This window comes from Urocitellus parryii, chromosome 1, assembly GCF_045843805.1.
Source record: "Urocitellus parryii isolate mUroPar1 chromosome 1, mUroPar1.hap1, whole genome shotgun sequence".
Lineage (NCBI taxonomy): Eukaryota > Metazoa > Chordata > Mammalia > Rodentia > Sciuridae > Urocitellus > Urocitellus parryii.
Genome location: NC_135531.1, coordinates 212,398,914 through 212,411,185, shown reverse-complemented (window position 1 = coordinate 212,411,185; position 12,272 = coordinate 212,398,914). Strand labels below are relative to the sequence as shown.

The window sequence follows — 12,272 nt, the reverse complement described above, 5'->3', positions numbered from 1 at the left end:
GAGGAATTATACATGAGAACAATATCACAGTGGTCTAAAAACAGCAGTTATAGAGCCCACAGAATGGGAGAAAATCTTTACAATATATACCTCATATAAAGCAATGATCTCCTGAATACACAAAGAACTCAAAAAACTTACCACCCAAATAATAAATAACCCAATCAATAAATGGGCAAAGGAACTAGACGGGTACTACAAAGAAGAAGAAATACAAATGATTAAAAAAAATATGAAAAAATATTTAACATCTCTTGTTAGAGAGACAAGTAGAGAGATGCAATTAAAAACTGCACTGAGATTTCATCTCACTGCAGTCAGAATGGAAATTTTCAAGAATACAAGTAACAATAAATGTTGGTGAGGGTGTGGAGAAAAAGGTTCACTCACACATTGCTGGTAGGACTGTAAACTGGTGCAACCACTATAGAAAGCGGTATAAAAATTTCTCAGAAAACTTGGACTGGAACCACCAATTGACCCAGTTATCCCACTCCTTGGTATATACTCAAAGAATCTAAAATCAACAGACTACAGTGATGCAGCCACATCAACATTTATAGCAGGTCAATTCACAATAGCCAAGCTATGGAATCAACCTAGTTGTCCTTCAACAGATGAATGGATAAAGAAAATGTGGTATACATACATAATGGACTATTACTCAGGTATAAAAAATGAAATGGTGGCATTTGCTGGTAAATGGATAGAATTGGAGAATATCATACTAAGTGAAATAAGCCAGTCCCCCCAAAAATCAAAGGTCATATGTTCTCTCTGATATGCAGATGCTAACCCTTAACAAGAGAGGGTAGGAAGGGGAAGTATAGAAGTTCATTGGGTTAGACAAAGGGGAATGCAGGGAAGGGAGGGGGAAATGGGAATAAGAAAGACAGTAGAATGAATTGGATATAACTTTCTTGTGCTCATATGTGAATACATGACCAGTGTAACTCCATATCATGTTCAACTACAAGAATGGGATCAAAGTTGTAAAGGGTCTCACCCCATGTATGTATAATATGTCAAAAAATACCCTACTGTCATATATATCTAAAAATAACAATTTTTTAAAAAATGAAAAAATAGAAAATCAAGTGCAGTGAGTGTATAAATATAATCTGGTGCCAAATTTGTTCTTAAACGCTAGTATCAATATGATAAGATAATGAGACTCTAGAACAGTAAAAGCACATGTGGTAAAATCTAAAGAATTTTAAATAAATCATGGAGTTTTGTTAATTAAAAAATAGCAGTTATAATGAGGAAAATGTCCAAACTATTCCAAGCCCTTCTGCACATGGGGCAACAGAATATGACTATTCTTCACTCAAGAGAATTTCATTCAAAACAAGGAGGTAATGCTCTGAAGATTAAAGATGTGGAAGATGTTACGAATGATGATATAAGGTTCCAGAGGGTTCTGGAGGATGCACTGTGAAAGAGTAAATTGAGAGAGGGGGAAGGAGAGCAGGGAGAAGAAAGGAGAGAGAAGAAGAAAGAGGGGAGGGACTCACACTGTAGTAATGGCTGAGGGTACCAGAGAGTTAAGAATAGAAACAATTTGTCCTGAGATTCACAAAAGTCCCAGTGATCATGTGTCAGTCTGCTTATGGTCAAGTTAATGTCTGCAAAAGGACCACTGACTTTTCCTCCATGGCCAATGCTGGGAGCAAGAAAACATTATTGATACACTGCAAGGCTGAGAAAAATGTTCTTTAATTCAGTATCTATTTTTCAAATTTACTTTTGAAGTATTTTTATTCTTTCCTGATAATGAAAGATATACTCACTGTAAAATAAAGTAATACAGAAAAGCATAAAGAATAAAAAGATCCCTTTTAATTCCCAGATGAAGATTAAATAATCATTGTTAATACCTTCATATTTGATATTAAGATATTTGATATTTGATATTAATCCCTGGCACTTACCAGTTAGAACTCTGGAACAGACTTAGTCAGGGATGCCCCTCTCTTTCATCTCTACCCCCTCTCTCACACACACTGTCTTTAGTGCTGTATCTTTCCAGCTTTCTCTCCATTCTCCCTAAACTCAGACCCTGGTCATCTGTGGAATGGATATCACCTTATATGGAGCTTATCCAGATAGTCACTAAGCACTGAACCAATGTCACTATTGTGGCTGAAGTGTTGCTATAGCTCTGGCCATGGAATTTACGAGGCTTATTATGGATCTCCTGGGAATCTGAGACCAGGGTGCTAAGGCAACCCAGAAAACTACATAGATTTTCATATCCATCTCTCAAAAGGGGAAATGCCACATTGGGGGTGAGGCTAATCCAGCCTCTATAACACCCCCTTCTGCTGGTGTTCATCACTAAGGTACCACTCACTTTTCCACCAGAAAAACCCAGTCTCTTGATCCAGATACAACATGGCAGATCAGAGTGGTAAAAAGGGCCTCTGTAAAATAAACATTAACTTAAATTGCCTCATCACACTGGGGAATCCTGAATCATGGCTTTAGTCCCCTGAAAATAGCACATGTATACACTTGGTTTTGTCCTTCTGCCTCCATTTCAAGAGAAGAGAAATAAAATAAGCCTGGGAAGAAGAATGCACTCACCTTTTTAAACTTGAGAAGCTTGACCTTTATTTTACCACATAAGTCAGGACTACCACAACCCTGCTAATTTGTTCTTTCCCTCCTTCCTCCTACCCATCTCCTGCCACTTCCCCAGAAGCATAATGCTTTCAACATCCTGCTGTCCATTAGCATAAATAAAACCATGCTTTTAAAGTAAAAATAGTTCTAATGCTGTATTTGTTAAAGACTGCATTATCATAAGAGGATAAAAATATTTTTGAGTAACAGGTAGGTCATATGCTTTAGAGGCAGTAACATTCTTTTATTGTGGTTCCCTGAAATTTGATTATCTTAGCCATAGATTAAAACCTTGGGCTCAGCACAAGTTACATTTTCACTGCAGAAATTGTTAAACCATGAAGTTTCTCAAAACATGTTTTAATTTATTTTTCTGTTGCCAATATTTTACAGGCAGTTATAAGAAACAAAAATTATGAAACACCATTTAAATTCAATCTTTGGTATATGAACCAATGGATAATGTTATTGCTTTCCCTTGTTATTATCTATTGCTCATTGAAATTTTATGTAACATTTATACAATAGATAAGGAAATACTGGGCTAAGAAAGAGCAGAAGTGGCAAGAAATGGAAATGAGAGATCTTCAACGTCTAGAAGAACTGAAGAAATTAATGGCTAAACAGTCAGAAAAAGACAGAGAAAGGTAAAAGGGAGATGTTAAATGTGTGATAATGGGAGTGGTAAATGGATTCTTCTGTAATGTGTTAGGATAAACAATATCAGAGGGAGCATTTTTTTAAATATTTAATGTATCCATTCAAAATTTATATTTGCAAACAGATAAAATTATTTCTATAATGTACTTCAAACTTCCATTTTATACGCAAACCTCTATGTCTACATTTTGATCCAAGTTAGCTTCCTAGTTAAAACTCTCACAGTGGGCACAGTTGCCCACTGTATGTGTGAAATGATACTGAATTAACATTTTGATGCAGGAGGAGGAAAACATTATTCTGATGAGAAGGGAGACCCATTTACTGATATGAGGTTGGGAAAACAACACACAACTATAAAGTGCTGCTCATTATTCATAATATATTTTTTTATGCCATATATAAATAATTTTCTAGAATCAAGTAATTTTATAGCTAGAAAAGATATTTGATATTAACTAATCCATTTCCTCATTTTATGTATGAGTACACTGAGAGATTAAAATTATATTTCCAAGATTACTATATCAATCAGGGTCAATTAGAAGGCAGAAACAACATGGCAATTTGAATAGGAGAAGCTTAATATGAAAAATTATAAGCTGTGACAGAAAATCCCTATTGTATTAAGAGATTAGAACTCTTAAGAATACCCAAGGACTGAAGGAGGGTTCCCATGGAAGAAACAGGTTGGATTTGGGCTCCCTCTCCCCATGGTTAGAATTCAGTCTTCATTGTAGTTGCTGTGCTTATGGCCCACTGCATGTTGGTGGAGTTCTTCGGTGATCCTGGGGGTACAGGCAGACCAAAGCTGGAAGCTGGCCATTGGGAGGCTTGAAAGACTCAATGGAAATCTAATCATAGAGGTACTTCTGAAATTGGATGGGAAACTGAGCATGGGTTCCATTGGAGCTCCAAGAGTAAAGATGACATTGGGTGGCCCATATGGGTGCTGCTGGCCAGTGAATGGTAGGGACAACTGAAATCATGAAGGAAAGCTTTTTCCTTTTTCAGTGTCCTCCCAGCACCCCTTTCCAACACAGTTTAATAAATTACCAACTGCAAAGGAGATACAGGGGGTACAGCTGCATTTTCTCACAGCAGGCAATAAAGGGTGAACTTCATTGTCCAGTGGAGAGTTAATAAGTCTATAAGTGGCATAGTTATCTAGTTAAATTAGCTCCTTAGTTATCTTTTCATAATTGATAAATTGAAGACAGACCTTTAGTTTTATAGCATAAGTCATAGTGAGTTTTCTTTAATAAGTTTCCCTAATACATTTACCTAAATTAGAAACTGTATAAAAATTGCTCAGAACTCTTAGTAGTTTCTCCTTAATTTTGGCATGAACCTCAAACTTCTATGAAAAACAAATTCTATAAAAAGTTTCTCTTGAACTTACATAATACTTTGGGAGACATGATCACTTCATACAATTAGGTTCACTGTTTCTAGGAAATTTACTCTGTGACTCTTGTGAAGTTATCTCAAACTCCAATCACTATGGTGGCAGAATGAATCTGAAGAGAGAGAGATGCTAGTTATTACTAAGGACTTTCTGGGTGAAAATCACTTTATTTTCCAAATATTCAAGACTTTTGAGTTGAGTCTAATCTTCTACTGAGAGAACCAAGAATAAAACAAAGCCAGGGCTCAAGGTAATGAGGTCAAGCAATGAATAAGAAACAAGATAAACAAGTACAAACCAAGATACAAGAGGATACCAGAAGATGAGCCATGTATGGTTCAGAAATAAGAAAGAAGACAAGAACCCCCAAACAGCTAAATACTAAAGGGCAAGGCAAAGGTAGTGGTTAAAGGTTGCCTGGACAGTCTAAGACTATCTGGGAAAGTGAAAAGCATCACAGGAATTGAAAGGGGTGGGAAGCAGGACAGATGTGGAGTCCCAGCATTAGGGGACAAGCTTCTAATAGGATCATCCTTCGTGGCAGGGAGCTTCTTTGATTACAGAGTCATTTCAGCCTTTCACTTCCTATCCCAGTAATTATAAAGATTAGCTGATTCAGAAGTTTAGTTGAAAAGAAGAAAAAGAAGATCAGATTAATCTGCATTACATAACAGGAAAAAATAGCCGTATCATAACATAGCAAAAAGTACTAAGGACTAGAAGCCATAGACCAGGGGTTTATTCTTAACTCTACTTTAAATAGTGTCTGACCTTTGGAAAGTCAGACATTTAACCTCCACAAGGGTATCTTTTGTCCTCTGTAAAAGTGAACTGGATAATTTCTGAAGGCTAAGTGAGTTGATTAGACCCTTAAAAGGGTCTGTCATTTGTAAGTTTAACTCCTCTGATAAAATTCTGTAGATCCAGGTAATTTTTGGATCCAGTACTTGCAGGTCAATAAGAGATCAGTGAGGAGGAACTTTAAAATATCAGGATTACATCTGACTAATAATTCTCAGAAAAACTGTCATATTGTTGATAGAAACATAGTCCTCATTCTGTGATTTAGGGAGATGGAGTTCAGTGTGTAAAACTTGCTGATAGATTTTACTTCTTTTCTTTCTGTTTTCTACTTTTGTTCTTTTTAAAAATTTTAATTAGGTATATGTGACAGCAGAATGCATTTTGATTCATTGTAAACAAATGCATCATAACTTTATATTTTTATGGTTGCACATGATATAGCATAGCACCATATGTGCAGTCATACATGTACCAAGGGTAATGATGTCCATCTCATTCCATCATCTTTCCTATCCCCATACCCCCTCCCCACTCCTCCCTTTCCTTTGCTCCATCAAAGTTCCTCAATTTTTCCCATGTCCCCCCAATTATGGATCAGCATCCTCTTATCAGAGAGAATATATGGCCTTTGTTTTGGGGGGATTGGCTTACTTCACTTAGTATGATAGTCTCCAATATCCATTTACCTAAAAATGCCATGATTTTTTTCTCTTTTAATGCTGAGTAATATTCCATTGTGTATATATACAACAATTTCTTTATCCATTCATCCATTGAAGGACATCTAGGTTTAACTATTGTGAAATAAACTGCTATAAATATTGATGTGATTTGTGTTACTATAGTATGCTGATTTTAAGTCCTTTAGGTATAGACCAGGGAGTGGGATAGATGGGTCAAAGGGTGGTTCCATACCAAGTTTTCTAAGGAATCTCCATACTGCTTTCCAGATTGCTTGCACCAATTTGGAGTCCCACCAGCAATGAATGAGCATGCCCTTTCCCCCACAGCCTCGCCAACATTTATTGTTATCTATATTCTTGATAACTGCCATCCTGACTGGAGTGAGATGAAATCTTAGAGTAGTTTTTATTTGCATTTCTCTAATTACTAAAGATGTTGGACATTTTTTCATATATTTGTTGATATATCCTCTTCTGAGAAGTGTCTGTTCAGCTCCTTAGCTCATTTAGAGATTGGGTTGTTTGTTTTTTTGGTTTTAAGTTTTTTGAGATCTTTGGATATCCTGGAGATTAGTGCTCTATTTGAAGTGTGTGTGGCAAACATTTTTTCCCAAGATATAGCCTCTCTCTTCACCTCATTGATTCTTTCTTTTGCTGAGAAGAAGCTTTTTAGTTTGAATCCATTCCATTTATTAATTCTTGATTTTATTTCTTGCACTTAGGAATCTTGTTAAATTGGGGCCTAATCCAACATGATGAAGATTTGGGCCTACTTTTTCCTCTATTGGGCACAGGTTCTCTGGCCTAATTCCTAGATCTTTGATCCACTTTGAGTTGAGTTTTGTGCATGGTGAGAGACAGCGTTTATTTTCATTTTGCTGTTTATGGATTTCCAGTTCTCCCAGCACTATTTGTTGAAGAGGCTGTTTTTTCTCCAATGTATGTTTTTGGTGCCTTTGTCTACTATTGGATTACTGTATTCATGTGGGTTTGTCTCTGTGTCTTCTATTCTGTACCATTGGTCTACATGTCTATTTTGGTGCCAATACCATGCTTCTTTTGTTACTACAGCTTTGTAGTATAGTTTAATGTCTGATACTGTGATGACTCCTGCTTTACTCTTCTTGCTAAGGATTGCTTTGGCTATTCTAGGTCTTATTTTTCCAAATAAATTTCATGATTGCCTTTTCTATTTCTATAAGAAATGACAATGGAATTTTAATTGAATCTGTCTAGTGCTTTTGGTAGTATGACCATTTTGACAATATTAATTTTGCCTCTCTAAGAGCATGGGGGATCTTTCCATCTTCTAAGGTCTTCTTCAATTTATTTCTTTAGTGTTCTTTAGTTTTCATTGTAGAGGTCTTCCACCTCTTTTGTTGATTCCCAAATATTTTTTGGATGCTATTGTGAATAGGGTAGTTTTCCTAATTTCTCTTTCAGAGGATTCACCACTGATGCATAGAAATGCATTTGATTAATAGGTATTTATTTTATATCCTGATACTTTGCTAAATTCATTAATTAACTCTAGAAGTTCTCTGGTAGAGTTTTTTGGATCCTCTCAGTATAGAATCATGTCATCAGCAAATACTAATAGTTTGAGTTCTTCTTTTCCTGTTTATTTCCCTTTAATTTCTTCCATCTGTCTAATTGCTCTGACTAGCATTTCAAGGACTATGTTAAATAGAAGTATTGAAAGAGGCCATCTCTGTCTTGTTCCAGTTTTTAAAGGGAATGCTTCCAATTTTTCTCCACCTAGAATGATGTTGGCCTTGGGTAATTTCGCATAGATAGCTTTTACAATGTTGAGGGATGTTCCTACTATGTCTAGTTTTTCTAGTGTTTTGAACATGAAAGGATGATGTATTTTGTCAAATGCTTTCTCTGAATCAATTGATATAATCATATGATTTTTATCTTTAAGTCTATTGATGTGATGAATTATATTTATTGATTTCTGTATATTGAACCATACATGCATATCTGGAATGAACCCCACTTGATCATGGTGCACTATTTTTCAAAAATATGTTTTGTATCCAATTTGCCAGAATTTTATTGAGAATTTTTACATCAATGTTCATCAGGGATGTTGGTGTGAAATTTTCTTTCCTTGATGTGTCTCTGCTTTGTTTTGGTATCAGGATGATACTAGTTTTGTAGAATGAGTTTGGAAGGGTTCCTTCCATTTCTACTTCATGGAATAATTTGAGGTATTGGTATTAATTCTTCTTTGCAGGTTTTATAGAACTCAGCTATGAATCCATCTGGTCCCAGACCTTTTAATGGTGTCTTCTATTTCCTTGCTTGAAATTGATGTGTTTAAATTGTGTATGTCCTCTTGACTCAGTTTGGGTTGATCATATGCCTCTAGAAATTTGTTGGTGCCTTCAAGTTTTTCTCTTTTACTGGAGTATAAATTTTCAAAATTATTTCTAATTGTTTTCTGTATTTCAATAGTGTCTGTCATGATATTTCCTTTTTCATCACAAATTTTAGTAATTTGAGCTTTTCCCTCCTTTTTGTCAATTTTTTGAATTGTTTCTTTTGTTTCTATTTCATTTATTTCTGCCTTGATTTTAATTATTTCCTGTTTTCTACTACTTTTGGAGTTGATTTGCTCTTCTTTTTCTACAGTTTTGAGATCTAATGTCAGGTTGTTTATTTGCTGTCTTTTTCTTCAATGAATGAATGAGCTTAATGAAATGAACTTTCCTTTTAGCACTGCCTTCATAGTGTCCCACAAATTTTGATAAGTTATATTGGAATTCTCATTTACCTCTAAGAATTTAAAAACATTTTTTTACATATGTATGACAGAAGAATGCATTACAATTCTCATTACACATATAGAGCACAATTTTTCATATCTCTGGTTGTATACAAAGTATATTCACACCAATTCATGTCTTCATATACATACTTTGGACAATAATGTCCATCACATTTCACCATAATTTCTAACCCCATGCCCCCTCCCTTCCCTTCCCACCCCTCTGCCTTATCTAGAGTTCATCTATTCCTCCCATGCTCCTCCCCCTCCCTACCCCACCATGAATTAGAATTTTTTTATGTCCTCCCTGATGTCTTCTGTTATCCATGTGTTGTCCAATACTGTATTGTTTAGTCTCCAGGTGTTAGAGTAGCTTCTCTTTTTACTTTTATCATTGATTTCTAATTTCATTCCATTATGGCATGATAGACTGCAAGGTAGTATCTCTATTTTGTATTTGCTAACACTTGCTTTGTGGCATGACATATTGTCTATTTTAGAGAAGGATCCTTGTGCTGCTGAAAAGAAAGTATGTTCGCTCATTAATGGATGGAATGTTCTATATGTGTCTGTAAGTCCAATTTATTGATTGAATTATTGAGCTCTATAGTTTCTTTGTTTAGTTTTTGTTTGAAAGATCTAACCAGTGGTGAGAGAGGTATATTAAAGTCACCCAGTATTATTGTGTTGTGGTCTATTTGGTTCTTGTATTTGAGAAGAGTTTGTTTAACATACATAGATGCCCCATTGTTTGAGGCATAGATATTTATGATCATAATGCCTTGTTGATGTATGAATCTCTTAAGCAGTATGAAATGTCCTTCTTTATCCCTTTTTCACTAGCTTTGGTTTGAAGTCTACTTTATCTGATATGAGGATGGAAACCCCTGCTTGTCCATGTGAGTGATACATTTTTTCCCACCCTTTAACCTTAAGTCTATGGATGTATTTTCCTGTGAGATGAGTCTCTTGAAGGCAACATATTGTTGGTCTTTCTTTTTTAATCCAATCTGTCAGTCTATGTCTTTTAATTAATGAGTTTAGGCCATTCATATTCAGGGTTATTATTAAAATATGATTTGTGTTCTCAGACATTTTGGTTTATTTTTGGTTTTTAACTTGACTTGGTTTTTGATTGGCCTTACCTTTACTGCAGTTTCTCCCTTTGCTAATTTTCATTGTTGTTTTTCATTTCCTCCTTCTGCAATATTTTGCTGAGGATGCTCTGTAGTGAAGGCTTTCTCACTGTGAATTCTTTTAACTTTTGCTTATCATAAAAGTTTTTATTTCATCTCAAACCTGAAGCTTAATTTTGCTGCATATAAGATTCTTGGTTGGCATCCATTTTCTTTCAGAGGTTTGGTATATGTTGTTCCATGATCTCCTGGCTTTCAGGGTCTGAGTTGAAAAATCTGCTGAGATATGAATTAATCTCACCGTAGATGTGATCTGATTCCTCTCTCTTGTGGCCTTTAAGATTCTATCCTTATTCTGTATGCTAGGAATTTTCATTATTATATACCTTGGTGTGGATATGTTGTAATTTTGTACATTTGGTGTCCTGTAAGCCTCTTGTATTTGATTTTCCAACTCATTCTTCATGTTTGGGAATTTTCTGATATTATTTCATTGAAGAGATTGTGTATTCCTTTGGTTTGAATCTCTATGGTTCCCTCTATCTCTATAATTCTTATATTGATCTTTTAGTGGTATTCTATAATTCTTGGATGTTCTGCTCATGATTTGTTATCATCTTCACTGTGCTGTCTACTTTATTTTCAAGATTGTATACTTTGTTTTCATTATCTGACATTCTGTCTTCCAAGTGATCTATCCTGTTGGTGATGCTTTCTATTGAGTTTTTTGTTTGGTTTATTGTTTCCTTCATTTCAAGGATTTCTGATTTTTTTTCAGAATCTATCTTTCTTGAAGTAATCTTTTGCTACCTGTGTTTGCTCCCTTATCTTTATTTTAGTAAAATCAATGGTTTCTTGTATTTGTTCTCTTATCTCCTTGTTGGAGTGATCAATTTTTGCCTATATTTGCTCATTTAGGTCTTTCTTTAATTCACAGATCATTTTGATTATGTATATTCTGAACTACTTCTCTGACATTTCATCAACTGCACCATCCATGGGTTCTATTATTGTAGTATCCTGGTTTGTTTGGGGTCCTGTTTTCCCTTGTTTGTACCTGTTGTCTATGTGTCTTTCTTTCTTGCAGTGCATATCTGAGGTATTACAGTTTCTACCCTATAATCTTATAATGACCATGCAGATTCTCTGTACCTCATGGACTGCCTGTTCTGAGATGAGTTTTCTGTTGTTGTAAGGTGGAGGCTAATGTGTGGAGGACTATGGGATGGCTGCAGTGACCCAAGATGGAAGTGGGCTAAGGCCTGTGCTCCCAGGTGGGCCCAGGGGGTGGTGATGGGCCTAACCTGGGCCGGGCTTCCACCGGGGCTGGCAGAGGTGGTCCTGGGCTGGGGCCTGAGCTCCAGTGTGGATCTGCAGTCAGTGAGATTTTACTTCTGACAGTAACCAGAAGTTGTGTTCTTTTGTAATCATTTTGGCACTATTTGGTTAATTTGTTAAAACACTTTCTTGGCATATTGAAATATAATTCACAAAACTCATGTTTGGTATTTTAACTGTAGGCACATTTTTTTTCATATCAGAATAATAAGGTTTGAAATAACTTCCAGATTCTTCAGAATACACACACATAGCACTGAGGGTTTCAGAATGTCTGTCATTTACTTTCTCTTTCTATCTTTAAATTTCAAGAATAAGATTCTTGAAAATAATATTCATAAACTGATGGTTGGACAACATGAAATTTTCAATTTTGTAGGCCAAATAGTTGACATAACAATTTTCTTTGGTTCAACATGATAATAAAAATATAGCAATTCATTTTATTTACTAATTGTATTTTACTTTCTCAATCAATTATAATTTTTTTGCAATTTTCATATTATTGAAACTGGTTTTGCTAATGTTTCTCTTAGCCTGCTAATTTCCTAATTCTCTATTTTCATATCTCACCATACCATTGAGGTTAGAAAGGAAGGCTTTCTAATTAAGTTGTCATTAGAATCCTGTGTGTATCCTTTATGGCTATTTGATGTTTGGGTAAATTTATTAATGTCTCTGAGCTTCAGTTTCATCAGCTATACAATTAAGACATAAATCAGATCTACTTCATAGAATTTTTGCAAGGATCAAATGGTAATTTCAGTTTAGCTACCTAGAACATAGTAAATATTCATTAAATATAAGTTATTCCTATTAATTAGTTATCTTACAACATT

The 12,272-nt window shown here is 35.2% G+C and overlaps 1 protein-coding gene across 1 annotated transcript in view; it reads left to right on the top strand.

The window, feature by feature from the left end:
- Positions 1-12,272, top strand: part of Ccdc148 (coiled-coil domain containing 148) — a 204,524-nt gene that overhangs the window by 144,426 nt on the left and 47,826 nt on the right. The window contains 1 exon segment of the mRNA XM_077798485.1: positions 3,157-3,275. Coding sequence (XP_077654611.1) covers positions 3,157-3,275 — 119 coding nt within the window.